The sequence below is a fragment of the Dipodomys spectabilis genome, unplaced genomic scaffold (genome assembly GCF_019054845.1).
Source record: "Dipodomys spectabilis isolate Male_0828 unplaced genomic scaffold, ASM1905484v1 ptg000066l, whole genome shotgun sequence".
In the NCBI taxonomy this organism is placed as follows: domain Eukaryota; kingdom Metazoa; phylum Chordata; class Mammalia; order Rodentia; family Heteromyidae; genus Dipodomys; species Dipodomys spectabilis.
The window spans coordinates 1,732,868-1,757,412 of NW_024870743.1; the positions used below are offsets into that span (position 1 = coordinate 1,732,868).

The 24,545-nt window shown below is 50.8% G+C and overlaps 1 protein-coding gene across 2 annotated transcripts; it reads left to right on the plus strand.

Annotated features, from left to right (window-relative positions):
• The first annotated feature begins 768 nt into the window (after positions 1–768).
• Sox11 (SRY-box transcription factor 11) lies at positions 769–2,103 on the plus strand. Of its 2 annotated transcripts, XM_042680858.1 has the most exons (2): positions 769–1,347; positions 1,417–2,103. In XM_042680858.1, exons 1-2 carry the CDS (start codon positions 769–771, stop codon positions 2,101–2,103), a joined length of 1,266 nt encoding a protein of 421 aa, XP_042536792.1. The 2 variants fall into 2 exon arrangements, with proteins under 2 accessions (XP_042536792.1, XP_042536791.1); XM_042680857.1 differs by having other exon boundaries at positions 769–2,103.
• Positions 2,104–24,545: the final 22,442 nt, after the last annotated feature.

Sequence of the window (24,545 nt, forward strand, 5' to 3'; positions counted from 1 at the left end):
GGCAATCTTTGGCGCCCGGCGGATGGGCCACAAAGGCCTCTGCCCCCGTCGCTGGCTGGACCCCGGGGCTTGTGCCGGCTCGGGGACCGTCTAGCTCGCCCATCCGCCCGGGAGCGCCCGGCCTGGGCGGCAGCGAGGCGCGCGCTCCGGAGCATCCCGGGGAAGAGGCGCAGCTGGGGGCACACGCGGGGTTTTTTCTTCTTTTTTTTAACAACACATTTCTAGACGCGCCTCCCCCGCCCCCCGCCCCCCTCCGCCGCCCGCCCCCCTCCTTGCGAGCCGCCCCTGGGGGTGGGGCGCGGGGGGCGGCGCCTCGGAGTTAATAAAGGGAAGCGGGCGGGGCCGGGCCGCGGCCATTGGCTGGGCGAAGGAGTGACGTCACCCGCACGACACCCTGATAACTAGTTGAGAGAGAGCCCTCAACTTTTTGCAGAAGAGCGCGCGCGCCGGGGAGTGCTCGGGGTCCGGCGCTTGCGGCGGGAGCGGAGAGCCAGAGAGGAGGAGCAGGGGGTCCCGGCCGCCGCCGCCGCCGCCGCCGCCTCTCCGCTCGCGGCCTCAGCCCCGAGCGCGCGCGCGTGCGCGCGCGGCCAGCACCGCCGCTGTGCGCAGCCTGGACCCGGGCGCGGGGGGCGCGGGGGCGCCGCGGCCTCGGGGGGCCGGCCGAGGACTTCGCAGCTTGCCCGGGAAGGTGGAGGGGCGGGAGGGGGAGGGGGAGCCCCGCGCGAGACCGAGCGGCCCGGGTCGGGGAGCCCAGCCCCGCGGCGGATCATGGTGCAGCAGGCGGAGAGCTTGGAAGCGGAGAGCAACCTGCCCCGGGAGGCGCTGGACACGGAAGAGGGCGAATTCATGGCGTGCAGCCCGGTGGCCCTGGACGAGAGCGACCCGGACTGGTGCAAGACAGCGTCCGGCCACATCAAGCGGCCGATGAACGCGTTCATGGTGTGGTCCAAGATCGAGCGCCGGAAGATCATGGAGCAGTCCCCGGACATGCACAACGCCGAGATCTCCAAGAGGCTGGGCAAGCGGTGGAAAATGCTCAAGGACAGCGAGAAGATCCCGTTCATCCGGGAGGCGGAGCGGCTGCGGCTCAAGCACATGGCCGACTACCCCGACTACAAGTACCGGCCCCGGAAAAAGCCCAAGATGGACCCCTCGGCCAAGCCCAGCGCCGGCCAGAGCCCGGAGAAGAGCGCGGCTGGCGGCGGTGGCGGCGGCGCGGGCGCGGGCGGCGCCAAGACCTCCAAGAGCTCCAGCAAGAAGTGCGGGAAGCTCAAGGCGCCCGCGGCCGCCGGCGCCAGGGCCGGGGCGGGCAAGGCGGCGGCGCAGCCCGGGGACTTCGGGGCGGCGGCGGCGGCGGGCGACGAGGGCGCGCTGGGCGGCCTGCGCGCGGGCGGCGGCGGCGGCGCGAGCGGCAAGACGACGGTCAAGTGCGTGTTCCTGGACGAGGACGACGATGAGGACGAGGAGGACGACGAGCTGCAGCTAAGGATCAAGCAGGAGGCGGACGACGAGGACGAGGAGCCGCCGCACGCGCAGCTCCTGCAGCCCGCCGCGGGCCAGGCGGCCCCGCCGCTGCTCAGACGCTACAACGTGGCCAAGGTGCCGGCCAGCCCCACGCTGAGCAGCTCGGCCGAGTCTCCCGAGGGCGCCAGCCTCTACGAGGAGGTGCGGGCGGGCGCGCCCTCGGGCTCCGGGGCCGGCAGCCGCCTCTACTACAGCTTCAAGAACATCACCAAGCAGCACCCGCCGGCGCTGGCGCAGCCCTCTCTGTCGCCCGCGTCCTCGCGCTCCGTCTCCACCTCCTCGGGCGCGGGCGGCGGCGGCGGCGAGGACGCCGACGACCTGATGTTCGACCTGAGCTTGAATTTCTCCCAAAGCGCGCACGGCGCGAGCGAGCAGCCGTTGGGGGCCGGCGCGGCGGCCGCGGCGGCGGCGGCCGGGAACCTGTCCCTGTCGCTGGTCGATAAAGATTTGGATTCGTTCAGCGAGGGCAGCCTGGGCTCCCACTTCGAGTTCCCCGATTACTGCACGCCCGAGCTGAGCGAGATGATCGCGGGGGACTGGCTGGAGGCGAACTTCTCCGACCTGGTGTTCACGTATTGAAGACGGGGAGGGGGGCCCGGGGGCCCCCGCTGGCTCGCTCCTTCTCTCGGCCGCGCGCGGAGAGGAGGCTGGGCTCCTCGGAGGAGGTCGTGGTGGTGGTCAGGAGAATGATGGATGATGATGATGGTGGTGGTAGGGAGAAGGGGAGAGAAGATAGATGCTGATGATATTGATAAGAAATTGAAAATGTTGGTGGAGTGAAGGTGAAATGGGTAGTTTTTAAGCCTTTTCCCCCCTCCTCCCCTGTCCTTTTTTGGTTCCCCCACCCACCCACCCAGCCGCCCTTTAATCGTGTCTCAAGATAGTTGCATACCTAGTCTGGAGTTGTGATTTTTCTCCCCCCCTCCCCATCCCTCAAAATGTGTTTTTGTAATTACTGTTTCTTTTCCTTCCCCCCCCCCCAAATTCGTGGTTGCAACAAAGGCCGAGGGGCCGAGCGGGGGAGGGCGGGCGGAGGACCCGCTCCGCAGGCGCTGTTTGGTCTTTGAAGTCGGGAAGACGCGGCCGAGGACCCTAGGACCCGTTTGGCAGCACAACTGTTACTCTAGGGAGTTGGTGGAGATCTTTGCTTTTTGTTGTTGTTCCTTTAAGAGATCTTAAAAGAACTGGTGATTTAAACACACACACACACAGAGACACACACACAAAAGGGACCATTGCAACTTTGTTTTTGGAGGGAGAAAACTGATGTCTTCTATGCATCCAGTTCTTAACAAAACTGCAGGGAGCTTGAAAAAATGCAGACTGTACAAACGCTTACAAAAGAAAAAAAACAAACTGTGAACTGACTTAAGATCAGAGTTTACTTTTCAGATCAAATTGTTTATGGTTTTACAAATGTGATTTCTACTTGCCAACTTTTTTTTGTAACTTGTTCCCTTATACCTCCTTGACCGAATACCAGGCAGCCTAGACCTCAGAACAAAAGGTATTGAAACATTTTTGATACATAACAGACCTCAGCCTTTTTTAAAAATTAATATATTTTCAGGCGTATTTTTGTACAGTGAAAAGGGAACATTCTTGCTGTGTTTTTTCAGTAACACTTTCACGCACTTCTTCCCTTTTGAGTTTTTTGTTTTGTTTTTTCTATATTTTCTTTTTTTAGCATGCAAGTATGTTGGTACGTTATGTCCTGGTTTTAAAAGGATTAAAATTTTAAAGTAATCCTTGCATCTAAAGGCCTTGTGGTTTAAAACAGAAATCAAACTTTTTTTTGTACAGCTATAGTAGAGATTTGTTCCATATTTGTAGGTAAAGATTTATTGAAAATGGTGTTATAGACCTCAGAGCTGTTCTTAGTTTAAAGATTGTATATGTACTGTACTATAGTAGGACTTTATGTATCTCATATGCTGTGATATGTGGATGGGGCCCCAGATGGAAGGTTTGAAACTGGATTCTCGATTTTTAGCAGAAAAAAAGAAAAAGGCACATAGTTTTAAAAGTTCCTCATTTTGTGCAATATAATCTAAATAAAGTACAGACCATCTGCATATTTAGTAGCAAATGATGGCGAGGCAGACTCAAGGCACTGCCGACATCCCTTTTTATCTTATTTTATTTTTGTGCTGGAAGTCTGTGTACCTTGACCATTTTAATAAATCAGCTGGAACTGATGGAGGTTGGCATCGCCATAGTCTCGGGAGATCAAACGAGATCCTGGTTTCTCCGCGCGTGGGGTGGCGAGGTGCCGCGGGTGGCGGGAGAGAGTCGCAGTGGGGAGAGGGCCGCATTGGCCGACGGCTTTCTCTTTCCTCTTCCGCCAGTTGTGAACGATGCGGAGGGGGGGGGGGAGAGGGTTCTCAGCCGTCCCTTTCCACCCTCCCCACTTCCTTTCTCACCCCCTCCCCTCTCCCCTCTCCCCACTGGCCGGCCTCCCCTCCCCTTAGCACCTACCCGGGAGGGGCGGGCGGGGCCCCGGCCGTGCGTTCCCGGCCTGCCCTCCTTCGGGCCGTGCGTCCTCCGCGCGAGTCCGCGGGCGGATGGTGCGTTGCGTCGGGCGCGGGGCCGCGCGCACCGCAGCTCCCCTTCAGCGGGTGGAGGCGGCGGCTTCGGGTCTTTTGTTGTTTCGCGGCCCGGGTGCGTACAGCGGGGAGCTGGGCAGACCGAGGCCGGCCTCGCCGCCGGCGCGCGCGGGCGCCCGGGAACCCGGGCGGCTGGGCGCGCTGCGAGGTAGGGCCGGGAGCCAGGCGCGTCCCTCGGACGATCTGGAGGCGTGGGGGAGCGGCGGGCCGGCGGGACGGGAAGAAAGCTAGCCCGGGAGGCTGCCTCGGCCGCCCCGGAACCGGCCTCCCGCCTCCGGGGCGGGGGGGTGCCTTGGTGGAGGCCCTGAGCCGATCCGCCGCCCGCGCGCCCGCCGGCCAGCGCCTTCCGCCGCCTTGGTCACCCATGTCTCCGGGGGCTGCGCGGGGAGGAGGCGGCCGGGGCGGATCCGAGCTGGGTGCCTGGCCCCGCGTTCCCCGCGGAACGGATTTACCGATATCTGGCCTGGCGATGCTGCTGAGAGGTGGCCTGAGCAAAAGGAGGCGGAGGCGCGGTGGTGGGGGCTGGGGGGAGTCAGAGGGTCCCGCCCCCGCCTGGCCTCCCCCCTCCCCTACCCCGTCCCCCCTCCCGCCCCCAGCCCCCAGCCGCGCGCGCTCTGCGGGCGCACCGGTTCTCCCGGGGCTCTCCCTTTCCCCGAACCCGATTCTCCGTGTAGAACTGGATTTCTGGCGTTGTTTACCTCCCCCGCCCCCAGGCCGGACTCCTGTGGTCCGCGGTGGGCTTCGGCCCCGCCGCGGTTTACAGTGGCAGCCCAGGCCGGGCGCCGCGCGGCCCTCCTGCCGTTCCACAGCCCAGGGGGACGGGGTCCATTGTTCTTTCTAAGGCTGATTCTGTGTATTTTGATACCCAGAAATCTGCATGTAGTTCGTGTTTTCCTAGACGAACTTGGGCATTCTCTGGGGTGGGGTAGAAGAAACCCCGTACATTTAGCAACATGTAACAATTCGGCCTCAGAATGCACACAGTCCTGGCTTCTTCCTTTCCTTCTTTTTTTCCCCCCTTGAAATAAGCTATGTGACCGAAGCTATGTGGTTCTTGATAGGAAAATAAGAGACAAGTAGCGGGCTGGCGATCAAAATTAAAGACCTGTTAGAACTCAGGACGGGCGCTTGACCGCGCTTTGAACAATATTTAAAGCTGTTTTGGTGAAGTCCTTAGTGAACTTTTTACTGAATGTCTAAAACATAATATAATACACAAGGTATTCTTGCCACTGGGTAGGCTTCCGTAAAACGTTCATTGCTTTCTTAATTCTTTTATTTTTTATTTTTGTCTCTTAAGTAAGTCTTATTTTTAACTGAGCATTGACAGAATATCTTAAAATGGTAAGGCGGGGGTGGGCGTGGGTATTGGGTACCAGACAGCCTCGCCATTGGGTATCCTGCTGGTCGTAGCTAGTTCACAGACTCTGTATGCATTTGGGCAAGATTTCCATCTTGAAGAAATTTAACCAGCATTCTCTTATTAATTCTTTAGGCTGTGGAAATAAATCCCAGCTCCTACATTCTGAGATGCATCCTTTTTATTTAAGAAAAAAAAAATGCTAATAAGAGGCAGTGTACTTAAACTGTGCTTTGCCAATATATAGGGGATGGGTGACTACGTTACTGGGCAAATTATTTGTAGAATAATTATCCTTTAGCTGAGGGGGGGGGACATGGATTGCAACTCTTGGGGCAGAGCTGCTTTTTAATGTTAATCAAGGGGAAGTAATTAAAAATGCATGTAACAGTCTGGACGATTTTGCTGACTTTTGGGGAACTGAATCCACAGTCATCTTGATACTGGGATGGGATAGCAAATGTACATTTGATTTTTCACTTTGGAATTGCAATGAGTTTTAGCCAAGGAACCTGAGAAATCAAGCAAATAAGTTGCTCTATTTGAAAGTAGTCATTCAATATAAATAATGCTATATCACGCTTAGCTTTTTTTATTCTGATATGATTGATGATATGTATATTCTTACTTTTTTCTCCTAATGTATCTTTGTGGACACTTTGGAGAGAGGTTTTCTTGGACTCTCCCATTTCTACAGTCTTTATATACTCTTTTACTGCGAGGTCCTCTGCTTTTAACAGATATCTGAGGCAACTATATTTGTGCTTTTTTCTTACGTAAGAAGGCCAGCAAAAAAAAAAAATAGTTTACTGAGTTGTCACTTTTATCAGTATATAAGCGACTTTCTTTATTACAGTTTCAGGGAAGATTTTTTCAGGATATTTCTCAGTTATTCTAAGGGCCAAATTTTATAAAATTTCCATTAGGAATGTCAGTTTTCAAGTACCCTTTGTATAGCCTACGGCCTGTGTGGATAACAATAATGAGCCTTACGTGTCCTAACAGGAATCTACAAGTTCCCAAAGTAACTGTCTCCATAGAACGACTCTTGACATGCTTTTCTGAGATTCGGCTTATTTTAATTATTGATTCTTTCTCACTGTCCATTCTGTGTCATTTCTTCCACCACATCTTCTTTGATTTGATGATCTGAGAAATTCTGTGCTTTGATAACAACTCAGGTTTTCATTTAGGGTTTTCAGTTTATTATTATTATTATCATTTTCTTCTCATGTGGAACAATAAAGGTGAAACACAAGTTTTGAAGCCGAGCTTGCTTCTGTTTTCCTTACTGCTCACTTTTTCTTTTTCTTTTTTTAAACTTTTTCTGGACTTCTAAGTTGCATTTTTAAAATCTTTTCTGCATCGTATTTTTTTAACACTACCTATATTCATCAGCTGCCTAATTAGTTTATCTATTCCTTGTGGATGCAGTGAGTTTATAAGAGAATTTCACAAACAAGTAGTTTTTTAGTGAACTTAAACAGAATTTTAAAGGAGACCTATTTTTATACTCAAGAAAAGCACAAATGTGCAGAAAGTATAAAATGGCTTACAAAGGGAAACATACCTTCATAATGTTCCATGTATAAAAGTAATAATTTTATTGGGTAGAGATATTCTCTCAAGATCCAGTACCTCTCCCAGTGCACAGACAGGAGAGTTTGATGGCCTGGGACCTTGGGTTCCCTGAAGTTGCAGACAGATCTCCAGGGAGAATCAAGCCACTAAGAGCAATAGATGGAGGGAGGCGTGGTTCCTAGTGAGCAGTGAATCTGGGCACCCCAGATGTGCTCCTGTGCACTCCCGTCTACTGTTTGATCAAATTTCTTTTATGTCATCACACACATACACACTTGATTTTTTTCTGTTCTGTGAAAATGACAAAGCAATATGACAAGTTAAAAAAATACATTAAACAGACACTCAATTTCCTCCAAGGTCCTCAAAGAGACTTTTTTTTTTTTTAATGTGACACATTTTAAGTAGACACGTTACATTCCCCCTTCCGAACAGGAACAACTGGAAATAATGATTGCATACCACAGAAAGAATTTTGATCAAATAGGTACCGACGAAGGGCCCTCTTTTATCACATTTTTCTTCACCCAGCTTACTCAAAACAGTATGCCTCATCCCGTAAATCACGCAGGGAGAAACGTTATCCGCCATTGTCATGACTCCCCCACTTGGTCTACTTTTTGCTCTTGTACATATGTTGTGGGTTGGAGAGTCTTTTGCCTTTGTTTGATGACTCCTTTGTTTGAATGGACTGTTTTGAAATGGAGGCCTGTTCTCAGTAGTGTGTGATGCCAGCCACCAGGGCAGAGCCCCCCGAGGCCTGAGAGCAGTTCCTCAGCATGACACTGTGAACAGGTGTATTTTCCAAGAAGGCCACTCCAGGTTTGGGAGCAGAGAAACAGCTGACAAGTCCTTTTGTTTAGAAGTCTGAGTGGTTTGTTGGGGGGGACCTTTTTTATAAAGTTTGCATGCCAGCGCAGGACCTATGGCTGTGAATCAGAAAGGGGAAGGCCACCGATGCAGGACAGTGCGCTGGAGAAACAGTTGGCTAGCACTAGGGGGAAGGAGAAAATGCATGGCAAGTCGTGTCTTCTTGTAGACTATCTAGCATGCGGAGTGTAGTGTGTTAAAACAGTGTATGACATTGCTGTATCAAAGTTGTAAAATTAAGCATTATTTATTGAAAACTATGTATTTTTTTGTACAAACCTGATCACATAGAGAATAGCAGTGGCTCGTGCTGTACTTCCGTCCAACCAGCTTCTTGATCACCCTCCTTGGTATGCAGTGTTAATGCTCAGGGTTGAAAAACTACACTACAATGTCTCTTTTTTGCAAGAGCTCCCCCCCCCCCCCCCGAGAGGAATTCATTTGTTCAAAAGACTTAATAAAATTGTGTGATCAATCTCCACATGTGTTTTTTTTATTTTTATGTGACTTCTTTTTATATTCCCCAGTTTTTGCATTGGATGGATAACTACTGTGTCATTTCACAAGTGTTGTTCAAAGCTGGTCTACAGATAGACAGGCTTGGAAAGTTCTGGCATCTCCACACTCAACGTGATGGGCAGCCAGCCCGGAGAGGACTAGGTCCCTGGAGAAGTGGACTCCCTGAGCAAAATGGAGGGCTGCGGCTACCAGAATGAGCATGGTGACCTTGTGATATTTCTATCTGGCCAATAGAGTGAATTAAGGCATAGACGAAGTATAGAAGGGTAGACTAACTTGTTTTGTCAGAAATGTATGAAGTAGAAGATGAAGGCAGAATTGGGCAGTTGCTGCTATTGAATTCAATGCCAGCAAACTCCATTCCTCTGTGTCTTTTTTTCTTCTCTCTCTCTCTCTCTCAACAATTGACAGTGTAAATGTATTTTGACATAGAAATCATTCTGTATTGAGATTCTTGATATAAAATGCTTTTATGAAAGCCTGTAAGTGATCCTTGGATTTATCAGATTTTTTTAAAGATGTGTTTACATGGTGAGTGTTTGTTGAATATTAAATTTGGTTTTGTAGAAGTGTTGCGTTGTATTGTAACCAATTTCCATGTGCACCGTTGACACCAACCACTCCTCGGTTCGTAGTGACACACAGACGGCTTCCACCAACCCAGAACCCACACCCCCAGCACTTGCACCACGTTTTAACTTTGACACTTTCACTTGTGGGTGAGTGTGTGAGGGTATCTTCATCTCCATAAGATTACATTTCTATTCCGAAGGAGACAAGAGGTAGAGCCTCTTGCTTTTATTTATCTCCTAAAAGTTGCTCCTTGGCAATTAGCATGTAAAAAAAAGAGACCTTCCATGTTCTAGAGTCTTCCACTGGAGTCGCAGTGCTATTTACTGTTGATCTTCACTGGCATAGGTATTTTTTTTAACATTTTTTACAAAGAAATTCCACTATTATGTGGACAGTTCTGGTTTGAAAGTCACTGGAAAGATGGGCGGTGGTCAGGAAGGGTCCTGGGGATTGATTGCAAGCAAGGCCAGGCACTAGTACTCGAATCTTGTATCTTGTCATTTTACCTTTAGGTTTTTTTTTTTTCAGATAAGGTTTCTCTAACTTTGCTCCAGTTGTGCTCTCAGTTTGATCTTCCTGTCTCTGCACCCCCCCCCCCCCCCCCCCCCCGGGAGCTGGAATTACAGAGCTATGTCACCACACCCCAAGGACTGCTGGTTAGATTAAGTTTGAGTAAAACGTGAAAACAGGCGGTTCCCAGCCAGCCAGCCTGGAAGTGGAAGGGCAGGCAGAGGTTGCTGGCCACAGAACGCCTTGAGAGCAATCCACCTTCACTCCACGACACCTTTGTTGACCTGGGAGGAGAAGATTCTTCTCAAGAAACATCTAGGCCTTACTGGCAAGTATGCACTGCCGAGATGAGTAGCTTAGTGAACCTGAGACGTGAATTCTGACCTTCACATTGGCCCCAGCACACAGAATCTCAGGACAAACATGGGCACAAGTGGTGTAGAGTGGAAGGAGGGTTTGGTGGAAAGCTTGGCGAGGTGGCAGGGTGGCTTGTGGACCTCCGGGAGGACTGATTGTCAGTGGAAGATCAGACCACTGGATCTGGTCAGCACCACATGTGCGCAAACCTGGGGTGGGGCCTGGGGTTTGGCCTCTTAGGAAGTGTTCATCTGTGTTTTCCCTTTGCATTTAGCCACTGGGACTGGAGGGCGTCCTGCATCCAGAGGCCATTCTGAGGACTTTACCTGCTCATTCCCAACTGGACCCATAGCCAGGTTCTGCCCAGGCTGTGCCCTGGCCAGCAGCAGGTGGAGGGCAGGCCTGCTGGCTGCACGGGCCTCCTTCGTCCCCCTCGAGAACTGAGCTAGACTCTAAATTAGACACACTCCCAGTCCTGCACTGCAGACTGAGGAACTCAGACAGTTCCCATTCCTGAGCGGGGCTGGGAGTGAAGGAGCCCCTCAAGCTGTCAGGAGGGGTAGGAACCGGAGGAACACCTGGAAAGTCAGGTTCCTGGGGGTCTGTCTTTTCCGGGGGCTCGGCTAGTTAGCCTTCACTCTATGCCAAAGCCATCCTTCATCACCCGCAGAAACTGACTTGCTTTAAATGGAAAGGTAACTGGCCAGAACATTCCTTTCCTCACCCAAGGAGGTGGTAATGGGACTGGCATCTGCTCGCTGAGGTTCACCAGAGGATGGAGGCCGGGCGGTGGATGGATTGCTTCTTCGTCCGCCCTCCTGAACATTTGTGCTGCAGACGTGATGCATGATCATGAAGGAGAGGGAGAGAATTCTGTAGTCCTTGTCAGACACTGCTGTCAACCAGGACACCAGGTTTGAGAAAGCCGCTGTTTATCTTCCCTGGCTGATGTGGTGGAAGCCACACCATGATGAGCCTCTGTCTTTTAAGGATTAAGTAAATTTACTTTGGATTGAATAGATAGGTGTTTCTTTTGCCCCACGGAAACTCCCAGGAATTTACATAGGAGAGGAGTTATGAGGGAGAACTAAATGTTGAGTGGTACATAGAGTCTAGTAAAGCTCAAGGCTGAAGAAAATATTTTAAAAAGAGAAAAAATAAGATGTATAGTCACAAATAACATCTTTTAACATTTAAAATTTGTAGAGGATGAGCTACTAGGGGTTGTCTGTCCAGTTCAGTTAGTTACTGGTTAAGTTATGCCCTAGTCCTTTTGCTTTTAGAGCATTGCCTCAAATAGGCCAGCGGCTGCCATCTTCCCATCTCTGCCTCCAGAGTTGCTGGTGTCAGAGGAGTGCACCTAAACTTTAGCCTTAAAAAAAAATGAAGAGACATTTCTCAAATTCGTTTTCAGAATTGACTTGTATTTATAGAGGTTTTCAACTTGCAGGTGATGTAAGATCGTTCTTCATTTCTGACCCCTGTGCCATAAAGTTCTCTGCCTAGGGGCCCAATTACTCAAGGCAACTCTTGGCCTTGCAGCTTGACAGTCTCCCAGTAAGTCTTTAAAATGAAGAGCTCCTCCAATGGCATTTGTTACTATTTTGTCCCTAACAGTTTTTCAGTTTTCCAACACATAGAATAGCAGAAGTAGTGAAATTAGAAGGGTGAATTGAAAACATGCACAAGGCAGCAGCAACGAATTGAAAAAAGAAAAGGAGCAGAGAGGGGAAGAGGGGCTGGAGAGGGGAAGAGAAGAGAGGAGAAGAGAGAAGTGGAGAGAAGAAAGAAAAGGAGAGGAGAGATCACGGAGGAGGCTATAAAAAGCAAACAAGAAAATCTAAATAAACAAGAACACTTAAATATCTGGATGAAATTAGGACAAGGAAAAGCTGCTTAGCCCAGGTGATCCTCAAGTGTGTCTGTTATATCACATTGCAAAAATTAGTGTTTGTGATTGGGATGTATGTCATAGAAAAGCCTAAACCTAGCTGGTCCTGGTTTGCTTAAGAAGGCAGAAACACAAAATCTTGTCTTAAACATTTTCCATCAACATTCTAAATAAATTGGAACTAAAGCCTGGATTGTTTTTGTTTGTCCGTTGTATGGGGAGGGAGGGGACTCTGGGTCTGGGCGCTGTCCCTGAGCTCTTCAGCTCAAGGCGAGCGCTCTACCACTTGAGCCACAGTGCCACTTCCAGTTTTCTGAGTGGTTATTGGAGATAAGAGTTTCGTAGACTTTACTGCCTGGGCTGGCTTTGAACTGCGATCCTCAGATCTCAGCCTCCTGAGTATCTAGGATTATAGACATGAGCCACCGGTGCCCTGCTGGATCATTTTAACAAAAACCCTTCCCTTGAGTATTTTCTATATGAAAGTATTTGGGATCCATGTGCTAGCAGAAGACAGCACAGAGCCTTAGCTTTGGGTGCATCTAAGCCCCCAGTGGCTGGTCCCCAAGGCTATCTGCAAGCAGGTGGACCCCACATCAGCAAGACTTCTATGGGTCAGTCCACATCTGCGATGCAGAGGTGGACAGACTCAGGTAGGTCAGTCACTTGACCATCTGAGGATTTGAGGTTGTTCTCCAGGTCCAGGATCTGCAGAGCTTCACTGTGAGCAGGGCAGATGGTGAAGGAGGGTTGTCTTGGAGCAGGACACATCTTTGGTGTGATTGACAGGTATCAGTGCTGTAGGACAGGACCTGAGCTTTGCAGCAGGGCAGGGAGAGGAAGGGCTGACCGCTGCAACAGGAAGTCACCTTGACAGGCGAAATCGGCGGAGGGCGAAGAGAAAATGGAAGTTTGTTTTGTTTTGCTTTTTGTTTTGTGTTTTTCTGGGAAAGAAAAAGAGCAGAGAGGATCAGGAGAGACTTTCTGCTGGACCGCGTGGTATCTGCAGCAGTAGAAGAGTGGGAGGCAAGGGGGAGACATGGGCATGGTTTTGGACGTGTGGTGTTTTTGCCCTTGGGAGAGGCGTCTGGTGAGCCAGGTCCTGCAAGGACAGTGCACCTGGGGTGCTTCTGACTTTGACCTAAGGGTGGCAGAGTCCCGACGCCTGCCATTTCCCATGTGGAGGGGCCTCCGGCCCCTCGGGGGTGGAGGGCTCCGGTGACCTGTGGCTGTGGAAGCCTATGCCCAGCGGTCTGAGGAGCTGGGTCTCCAGTGCCCTGGTTCTGCTCCTTTCCATCTGAGGACCCAGGGAAGGCACGCGAGCACATTGGCTTCTACTCCAGTTGCGTGTTCCAATTGCACCTCCAGCGAGGACTCAGAAGCAGTGCAGTCTGGCCCCCCTGGGTAACTGCACCCATCAGGGGCGGACACAGAGGCCTGGGGAAGAGCTGGGGTCTGAGGGAAGCTAGCAAGCTCCTGGGAAGAACCTACCTTTAGCAAAGTGCTCCCACCCACTGTGTCCTGTCTGTCCTTCTTCCCGTGAGGGCCCCCAGTCGAAAGGCAGGTGACCCCATGATGGGGAGCCCCTTGGTGGAGCCAGTTTGCAGCCGTTTCCCTACTGCAGCACCCAAAGGATGTCATTCATGAGGGTAAGAAGGAGCTAGAAAATACAGTAGGGAGATGTTACAATCACTGCAGTAATTCATAGCTTTCCATTATTACATGGGTCATGGCCAATCATTTAGATGCTTCCGTATGGGAGTAGGCTAAAAGACCATTTTCAGATAGAAGTTCTCTGTGAGGGACAGCATAAAAAGACTGCTCAGCCAGGAGCTGGTGACTTATGCCTGAAACCCTTGATATTCAGAAGGCAGATATCTGAGAATTAAGGTTCAAGCCAGCGGGGGCAGGAATGTCTGTGAGACTACCAGCTCCAATTAACCATCAAGAAACCGGGAGTGGAGCTGTGGCTCAAGGTGGGTAGAGTGCTAGCCTTGAGCAGTAGAGTTCAGAGATAGTGCACAAGCCCTGAGTTCAAGCCCCACTACCAACAACAACAACAAAAAAAAAGCCGCAAACCCTTACGTACTGGGACACTAATGTCTAATGCTGTGTCACCAAAAAGCAGCTTCCTCAAGAGCCACCCAAGACCTTCCAGGGAGTTGAAGGAAAACATTGCATGTGTTATATTCATCTCTAGCCAACAGCAACAGCGAGGAAATGACTGGGTTCCTAGACGTATGTGTGCATTTTAAAATTAACTCTGATGTTCCTAGTGCCTGCGTACAAGCTGTGAAAGTATTTTAGACTGACAAGAGATCACATTCTACGTTAAGAAACAGTGGGTAAGAGCTGAAAGTACGTGCAAGTCCCCAGCCATTGTCCCCCAGGTTTCTGGCCATCCGTCCAGCTGTGCAGTATTAGGCAACTTGCTTCACTTCTCTGGCTCTCTGTTTTGTCTTCCTTTCTAGTGGCTGAGCCACACTGTATTTGAGAATCCTTTAAGTGTAATAAAGACTGCAAACAGCTGCTATGTATTTGCACACAGAGTGCTGGCTTGCAAGCCAAGAAACAAAAACCAAAAATAAACATAAACCAAAACCCTCTTGCATTCAGAGCCATAGGTCATAAAGATGGACAGAAAAGACCACTTGGCTTCAAGATAGGAGCTCAAGCACTCACCAAAGGCACGTGCCTTCACACACAAAGGTGCCTTTCCCCCACGGAGAGGCATACACTCCCTTTGCTCCTTTGAAGCCTGTCTGTGGCTCCAAGGCCACTGGCCCCTCCGCTCTGAGGGTCGCCACGAGGTGCACCAGCAAGGCCGGAAGCTCAGGTGTGACAGAATTGTTTAGAACAGTTTTGCTTAACTAGAAAAAAAAAGCCTATGTATTGTTCATGTAGATACCGTAGCATTTCTTGAACCGCGAATCTGGTTTCCCACTCACCAAGCAAACCTCAATAGCTCCCAGTGCCGTGTGCAGATTTCTGGGCTCACTTCCTCCCAGTAGCCATTCCCAAGGGTTGGAACTAGTCTAGTGTCTGTTGATCCTGTGACTAGCTAACACCAATGCTGGTGAGCCCCAAGTGAAGGAATCCAACAGAACCAAAGCTGTTGCTCTAGCCCCTCCCCAGGGTGTACCCATGCCCACTCTGCAAACACCCACAGGAGTTCTGGTGGACTTAGGAAGACCCACACCCTGCTTTGGGAAGACATCTATGAGCCTGTGGAAACGGAGCCATTCCTCAGTGTTTAGCCGAGCAGTGACCTCGGCCCTCGGTTTCCTGGAGTCTCCTGGAGCAGAGCCGCTCAGGGCCTGTGACTGCTTCCATGTTATAAGGCACAGCTATAAATAGGGCTGCCACCTCCCTCGACTATCACACAAGCTTTATGTGTTTGGATTTTGACCCATTTGTAAAACGGTCACAATCAATCCTTGCTCGGAAGGGTGGTCCCTCCCATACTTGATGTTTGTAAAGCCGCCAGGACCCTCCGTCTTTTAACACTGCTCAAGCTGACCAGACATGATAGGAGGCTGTACAACTACATCCGGAAAGGGAAGACGCACACAAGTCGCACGGGACAGTGAATGTGTTAGACGCTTTAACATCCGAAGCAGACAGAAGGTCAGAAGGTGCACACCTGCAGGACATGGCAGATTAAAAAAAACAAAACAACAACAACAACAACAAAAAACCACCAAGAGGACACTTCCTGCAATTCTAGGCAATGGATACAAAACAAATGGCAAACAGACAGGAAAATCCATCTCTGTGTGAGATCAGGAGAAGCTGTCTTCCTGGGAGGCTGCCGAAGGAAGGGGTCTCAGAACTGGGCTCTTCCTAGGAACACTTGTAAGAGAGAGAGGGGAGGTGGCATGGCGCATCAGAATGACCTAGCTGGCTACTACCATACAGTTCAGCAGCGACGCTGGAGTTCAGGTGGTTCAGATAAAAAGAGAAGCATCTCGGTTGCCCCAGGCAGCAGCTACACCCTGCGTTGGACAAGAACAGATATAGTTTCAGCAGAACGCAGGCTCAAGCTCAGAGTCAATGGCAGTTTGATGGAGAGTCTGTAAGACACTAGTCAGACCTAGGAAATGTCACAAACCTGTCACACAGAAGTTTGGAGGAGTGACCTCATGAAAAATCCTTCCCCTGCAGTCCTGATACCAAGGCCGAGCAGGGGCTGGGGTCTCGGAACAAGTCAAAGCTGGAGTTCAAACAGTTCTTGCTGGTGGAGGCCGGTCTTTTTTCTGTGCAGACTTCAGCTAACGGGATGCATCCTCAGTCGTGATCTTGATGCCAGTATGCTGTCCTGGAGTCTCGGATTTGAATGGGAACACTCTCGCAGAAAGATCTAGAATGATGTTTGACCAAACATCTGGGCAGAGGTCCCACCTCCTCAACACCTGAAATCACAGAAGGTGACACACAGTGCTGTAATTCAGTGGACAAGAAGGGGAACGCCATTGTCCTGGGACCCTGTGAGTTCCTCCTGAGCAGGAGAGGGGGTCAGAGGTCAGAGATCATCCTGACCTGACCCACAGCTCACCAGGCCCTGCTAACTCCCTCGCCTGGAAACCAAGCTTGCTTTCTCACCAGTCCCCAAAAAACACTTTCCCAAATTCAACTTCTGTTTGCTCTGGGGGAAAAAAAATTCTCATTCTGTGTTCTTGGTGTCTCTTGCAAAGTACTTTTCTTCTCCTTTGTTGCCCCTTTTCCTTTCTCCCACCCTTGAAGGCCTGTGCAGTGGAGCTGTGGTGGGCAGGGGCTGGGTGAGACTAACAAAAGCTCCAGGCCATGGGCTTAGTCCTGGTATCCTGGATTCACATGAAAGAGCCACAAGAATTCACTGACAGAGGAGGCCTGGACCCCAATTCGCAGCTAAACTTGGTCATTTGTTGGAAGTCTCATAGCCAAGGAACGGCATAGCTGGGGTTGGACCAGTCTAGCTCTGCCAACATGACATTTGCCATCCATTCAGCCTAGAAGGAGCCACTTCAGTTACCCAAGGTTCCACAGCCATCCTTTCCTTGTGACCGTATTCCTAACACAGACTCCCCTCCACAGGTAATTCTCTTTATTTTTGTTTGTTTTGTGCCAGTCCTGGGGCTTGGACTCAAGGTCTGGGTGATGTTGAGCTTTTTTTTTTTTTTTTTCCTCAAAGCCATCACTCTACCACTTGAGCCACAACTTCACTTCCAGCTTTTTTTGGTGCCTAATTGGAGATACAAGTGTCTTGGCCTTTGCTGCCCAGGCTGGCTTTGAACCACAGCCCTCAGATCTCAGCCTTCTGAGTAACTGGGATGACAGACGTGAGCTACTGGCTCACATAGGCCATAAGAACTTGTTTAGTCACTCACTCTACCCGTATCCATACACCTTGAGGACTGGTGTTAGGTTCTTACCAGAATTGCCTACATGGCACAGCCTGCTGCAATGTGAGTCAGAGATGGGGAAGCCCTTGTGTCCATTCCCAGGAAGCCTGGAGGGTTCTGAGAGACATGGGCAGGCTGTGCAGCTCTGGCCACCAAAGGGAAGCCAGGCCGAAGGTATTGCTGTGCCAGAGCGTCGAGGAGAGTATCCTGCTGTGACAACCCCTGTGAAGGCTCCTGCTCCTGGGCCTCGCCCCAGCACATGCGTTAGCCAGCTGGGGCTGGTCTAGTGGTTGAGCACATTCTGGGAAGTCCGGTGCAGTCTCCTTGTTCCCTGGGGAATTGCTAATTACGCATCCACAGTGTCACTAGCCATTGACGGGGCAGTATCTTCTACCCACTAGTTCTCATCGGACTTGCATCTCTTCATCTAGATTGCAGCAAAGATCCTTGACTCATCCAGAAGGCGTCGTAGCGGTTCCTTGGTGACTGTTGGGAGGAGAGCTGTGGAGATTGCATATAGTCACGCTGGCCTTGCATAAATGGGCCACCCAGTCACCCTCCCTGGGACTGTGACTCCAGGACTCCTAGCCAGCGCAAGGACTGGAAGGGCCCAGCACCAAGAACAGTCATCAGAATCTCGCCATCAGAACCAGGCTCAGGCTGTCCAGCTTCAAGGTGGGCCAGGAAAGCTAGCAACAAGAACGGCTACATTGTGCTAGACACCTTCCATGTGCCAGACCTTCGCTCTTGCCTCATGTTTGCAAAACTGGTATTTCTGTACATAACAGAAGAAGCTGTGGAACTGCAGACATGTTGCTGGCCCAGCCAGAACCCTAGCCCAGAGCTACCCAGCCCAAGTGCACTCATTCTGACAGACCACATCGCCACTTTGCACACCGCTCTGGTGCTCAAGGGATAGCACACCCTCTGTTCTTACGTCACCTCTCCTGTGAGCTGTCCACCCGGGGCCAACAAGGGAGAGGGTGGAGACTGGCCAGTGGGTACGGGAGTTAGGCCAGAGCAAGGAGCTAGCTTTGCGAGCGTTTGCTGCACACGGAGGTGAATACAGATAACAGTTTGTACTGTACATTTCAAAAATCAAAAGGAAGAATCTTGAATGTTTTCATCAAAAAGAGATGGTAAATATTGCAAGGGGTAGATAGGATCGTGTTGATTTAAACTTTGCACAATGCACACATGTACTGAAACATCACAAGGCATTTAAAACTATGCTCGATGTTTTTATGGATCAGTTAATTTTTTGAGGGGGGGAACGGCTAGGCTCATTCCTGTAATCTTAGTTAATCAGGAGGCTGTGGTCTGACGATCAAGGTTCAAAGCCAGCCCAGGTAGAGTAGGAAAGTCCCTACGACTCTTATATCCAATGAACCACCAAGAAGTCAGAAGTAGAGGTGGCTCAAGTGACAGGGTGCCGGTCTTGGGTAGAAGAGCTTAAGAACAGTGCCCACGCCTTGAGTTTAAGCTTTAGTACTGGTTAAAATAAATATCAAATAAAATAATTGTTGGGCTGTGCACGAACTCAGAACCTTAAAAATAAAGTGAAAAGTAAGCTTTTTTTTTTATGATGGGAAGGACTGGGCCTCGCTTGCTGGTTCATGTTGTTCCCAGCACCTAACCCAGAGTCAGAGCAGAGGACACACGGGTGTGAGTGAGACAGAGCCGCACTTGCTCATGTGCCAGCCCCCTCCCCCGCTCCTTGCGTGTGGCCTGTTTCTCCTGTCCACCGCACACCCTGCTGATGGCACTGCCTCCTGTGGTATGGACTTAGCTCATCCTATCCAAGCACATCTCCCTTTGGGGACAGCCTTGATGCTCAAGCTCCAAGCCTCCATGAACGATGAATGCTAATCATTTCCTGTAACTTTTACACCTGTGTGTTCAATTTCTCCAGGTAAAGAATTTACAAAGTGCTGTAATGATCAATATTTCACCTCAAATCCAGATTTAGTTGCATATTTCACATTCTTAACTCTTTTTTGAGGGGGGTCCGGTCATAGGGCCTGAACTCTGGGCCTGGGTGCTGTCCCTCTGCTCTTCAGCTCAAGGCTAGCGCTCTACCACTTGAGCCACAGCACCACTTCCAGCTTTTTTCTTTTTGCTTACGTAGTGCTGAGGAATCAAACCCAGGGCTTCATGCATGCAAGGCAAGTGCTCTACCATTGAGCCACCTTCCTAGCCCCTCACAGTCTTAACTCTTTTTCCCTATGCAATACGTACTTGATGTGTGTCTGGGGGGGGGGGGGGGGGGAGAAATGCTAAATTTTTCGTTGCAATTGCATTATTTTTGCACCTGTGATTCTCAACCTCCTAGCAAGTGACTGAGGCGGAAGCTGAGGAATTCTGGGGTCCCTGGCTCACAGACACAGAAGTTAAAGAGTTAAGTAAGTTCCCAGGAGCAGATGTTTGGTGTTTATTTGTTTTGCCAGTACCCAGTCAGGGCTCTGAGTCCACTTAGCTTAATTGCTTGTTTGACTGGTACTGTACCACTTGAGCCACACCTCCAGTCCAACATTTTGCTGACTAGTTAGAGTTGGAGTCTTGCAGACTTTTCTGCCTGGGCTGGCTTAGAACCACAAGCCTCTGGGGATAGGATTGCAGGTGTGAGTTCCCAGGGCCCAGGTAGGATTTGGATTTTGTTACATATCTGAGAAAAACTGTTTGGTGCCTTCCCTGAGTGACAGATGTGGTGTGTGTGTGTGTGTGTGTGTGTGTGTGTGTGTGTGGTTGTGCAATGGACAGTTTGTAGAGAAAACATTGCAGACTCTTCGGTCTCTGATTCCACCTCCATACCCTAAATACAGGAGTTGACTCCCCGCTTTCTTCTTGTTGGCATTTCCCTTGATAAATTGGCCCTCTATGTTGCAGGTCTTAAGAAAGAATTAGAAAATGGCATTAATTATTATGGAAGAAAAATAGTGCGTATATATTTATTTTTTTAGGTTAAGCTTGATTTTTTTTTAATTTCTCTGAGAGGTGACTTTTACAAAGAGGCTAGGAAAAGAAAACAATTATACCCAATTTCGGTTGTGGTTCTAGAAGCTTTGTTTTCTGTTATTGTTATTATTGTTGGTTATGTTTCTTTTGGTTTGCAAAGGCCTCTAATTATCTTCAAGATGAAAGATACTGTGTAATGAGTCTTATCATTATATTTGATGCATTTTAGTTGCTAATGTTTTTGAAAAATGAAATGTGTAAGGGCCATTCATTTCATTTTGTAGATGGAGGAATATTAGCACATTAACAGGGCTATAAATTCACTGTGCCATAAATAGCAAATGAGTGCTGAACACGGAATGGAGTCAAGTAAGGGGCTAAGGAAACAGGAGGCTCACAGTAGAAACGCAGGAGACGCTCCTGGCTGTCCATGGTTCATACACTTCTCTCCCTGCTCCTCAAGAGTCCTAGCAAACAGGAGGGGCCGAGCACGCAGAGGACGGGCCTGGAGCTGGAGGGACTCCTGCTGCTTCGGAAATATTTGGCTTTCTCATGGCCAACATTCAAGACGATGCCAACCAATTATTCATGATTGACTACAGTGTTTACTAACGGCTTCCCACACGGAACGTACCTGTGCCTCCAGTGTCTAGACCATCAGCTCTCAAGCATGTGGGAGCTACACCTCTGCTGAGTTCCAGGGTCATTCTTAGAAGTAAACTGAACACACAGAGTGGGAGACTGTGCTGAGACTGTACACTGGCCCCACAAAGCCTGGCAACAGAAGAAAGACCGGCCCTCTGGGAGGACCATGTCCGAGTGCATGCTGCTTGGCTTCATTCCATCCGTTCTCCAACTTTGATACAGACAGACAAGGCTGAGGCAAGGTGAGAACCCTTCTCTCTCTAGTTCTGGCCAAAACTGTAAATAAGCCACTTTTCCCTTTCTCTCTCTGTGGTCTCTGTCTCAGACATGGTGAGCGTACCCCACAAATGGCTGCGGGTCTGGGGACACCAGTGCTGCCAGGAGACCAGTGGAAGCGGAGGAGACGGGGCCCAGGCCTGGCGGAGGACACAGGCCCAGGATGACAGCTCTTGCCCTGGTCAGGAGTAGATGCTGTCTGCCATTTCCGGTGTGGCCATTGCCAATCACAGATGAAGTCTGTTGGCCCCATTTCTTGGCCATCTCCACCTAACCAAGGGTGGTTTTCTGAGGGGTCCATCGCATGTGGCATTGGGCTGAGGTCCTGAAGAGTGGGCAGCATTCATGACCACTCCTGGAGCCAGGGAGCCGCAGCTCATTCCGCTCTCAGGATGGTGCTGTGGGCCGAGTGTCAGTGGAAGGCAGTGGTTTCCATGCTGAAAACCTGGGGGTATGTGAGCAAGCTGGACGGCAGGCAGCCTTCCACCACCCCCGCCTCTCCATGGCATCCGTGCCCAGCTGATGGGCACGAGGGGAGGTCAGACCTCACTAACTTTCAGCAAGCAAACGTCTGTCGCAATAGGAACAGTAGCTGTTGTTGTTTTTCCAATGTGACAATGCTAAACCTTGAAGTCCTACAGACTGAGGACCAAACCTTTGCTCCACCGCTTGTCCACTGAGTATATGTTTCACCTACCCTTGGCCATACAGGAAATGCCAGTCAAACACTGACATTTCATCTCACTCCTGTCAGAATGAACATTATCAGCAACAGAAACAAAAACGAATGCTGGCGAGCGGTGCAGGGAAAACGGACGGTTACATTCCGTGGGTGGGAATGGAAACTGATGCAACCCATCAGTGTGGAGGCTCCTCAGAAATCTAAAAGTAGAACTACTTTATGATCCTTCAATGCCACGGTGGCATTTACCCGAAAGAAGCACCTGTTCTCCCATGTTTACTGAAGCTCTAGTCACAATAGTCAAGCTCTGGAACTGCTCAATGCCCCACTACTGATGACTGAATTCAGAAAATGTGGCATGTGTATACACAAGAGAGTATTATTCAGCCATAAGAAGAATGAAGTCATGTTGTCTGCTGAGAAATGGAGAGGAAACCATCCTATTAAACACTATGCCAGGTTCATAAGAACAAAAGTCACATTTTCTTTACTATGTGGATGTGAGACTTAAAAGATAAACATCTATTATACATAAATAAATACAGGAATAGATACATATATATGTATCATATGTACTATATACAATACGTAATAGTATACATATATATGAACACTCAGATCAGGGCACTGGATAGAGGGAAGGACTGGCTGGATTCAACACTCATTCATACACACACACACACACACACACACACACACACACACACACGTTAGAGCTAATCTACACAGGGACATGGTTAGCAGGCCAGGACACTGGATAGAGGGAAGGATTGGCTGGATTCCTTGGTCAACTATGTCTGACCACGGCATTTTCTCAGGAATCTATCATACTTGCCTGATTGAAGCACAGTATACCGTGCGTGTACAACACCATGCAACACCCCCTTGAACTATGAACATTCACTTAAGCAAAAATGAGCATTAGAAGATGAAATGCTCTCTCTTGGAGTGGTATTAGTGAGAGAGGAGAGGGGGACGGGAAGGGTGAAGGAGAGCCAATGTGCTCAGCATGCTTTATGGACACCGGCAGTGAGTGAACAATTCTCTCTCGGAGATGGCTGGGGAGGGCAGAAGGGGGAACCCAGCCATGGGAAGGTGAATCTGATCAAGGTACATGATGTGCATATGAAGAGGTGCAGAATGAGACCTCTTGGTATAAGTAACAGCTAATACAGTGTTCACCCAAGACTTACTTTTCTTAAAAAAAAAAAAAAAGTTTGTTGGTGAGAAGTGCTGGCATGCCTGTGAAACATGGTTCTTATTGCACGCTCTACAGTGAGCCATCTCTGTAGAAGCATCAGAGATCCAGTTATAATTGATCTGCAGTGTCCCAGAGAAACACAGCATAGAGGGAGGGATGAAAATCATTGGCCACAAAGTTCTTTTGCATTGCTCTGAGCATACAAGCAAGGTGACTTAAAACTCACGGCGGGACATAATGCTGGGACATAATGCTGGGGCCAGGTAACCTGGAGAAAGGGGCTAAGGAGACACGAGTAGTCGTGGGGTACTGACCATCCAACCTGAATGGTGACCACCCCGGGCTCCCTGAGCCCTCTTGTCTGGATAGGTCAGAGGATTTCCATTCTTAATGGTTTCAGTCCTTGGTCTACAAACTGTGTCTGGAGCTGAAAAAGCAAGATAGTTATGTTTTAGAATATAGGACGTATGCATATATGTGTACATATATTATGTAATACGTACACACATTTAATCTCATCTTCCTGTATGTCCCCTTCCCCCTTCTCATGGAAACTGCACAGCATTCGAAGAACTCAAGAATAAAAACATGCATGACAGGTGACTTGGTTACATAAAATTCAGAACAGCTTTCGCTTGAAAATCAGTTACTTAGAGCGGGGTGTGGTGACACACCCCTGCAATCCTAGCTTTGCGGGCAGTATAGATGGAAGGAAAACAAGCAAGAGAGGGCTGGGAGCGTGACCCAGCGGCCGAGCACTTGCCTGGCACGGGTAGGCCCCGAGTTCAAAGCCCACACCAGTGCCCGCGGGGCGAGGGGTCCGTATAGGTGTGGCGCTCCGGCGCCTGTGCACTCCGGGGTGCGCTGAACATGGTTCTCAGCGGCCTGGGGGTCGAGCGCAGGCAGACGCCCATCAGCGCTGACATTACACACGCGCACGCTCGTGTGGCAGCGTGCGCAGGCAAAGGCCGCCGCCCCCGTTCTGGGGACCCCGTTTTCCACGCTGGGGCGCCCGGCCAGCGCGACGGCGCGGGGAGCAGCGCCCGCCGGCGGCTCTCGAGGCTGCCCGCCTCCCTCCCCTCGGCTCCTCCCTGCCCACTCAGGGCCACCCGGGCCATCGCCGGCCGGAGGAGGGGGGCGTGGGGAAGCCCCGCGGGGCAGCCCAGAGTACCGCGCCCGGGGAAACTGAGGCAGCCCTCGGCCCAGAGACGCGGGCGCAGGGCTCCTCCCTCCGCGGCACCCCAGCCCCGGGCGGCAGCTCACCGACGGCGGCACCGGAAGTGGGGGTCCGGCCCCCCTCCCCACCGGAAGTAGGAGGTCCGGGCAAGGCCCCTCCCCTGGGGTAGGACATCCTGACTTGGTTGGATCTGCGGAGTCAGTGGGGTGCACTCGGGGGTGGGGAGAGTGCGGGGGCACCCCGGGGCTCCCGCCTCCTGCCCCGGCCCCCGGACCCCCGCCCCCGGGGCTCCCGCCTCCTGCCCCGGCCCCTGGCCCCCGGCCCCCGAGGCTCCCCCGGCCCCGCGCCCCCCTCCCCGGCTTCCCGCCCCCGGGACTCCCCCAGCCCGGTGCCCCCCCTCCCAGGCCTCCCGCCCCGGGGCTCCCCCAGCCCTGCGC

Coding starts and splice junctions, on each gene's coding strand:
- Sox11 (XM_042680857.1), top strand. CDS start 769: ATGGTGCAGCAGGCGGAGAGCTTGGAAGCGGAGAGCAACCTGCCCCGG.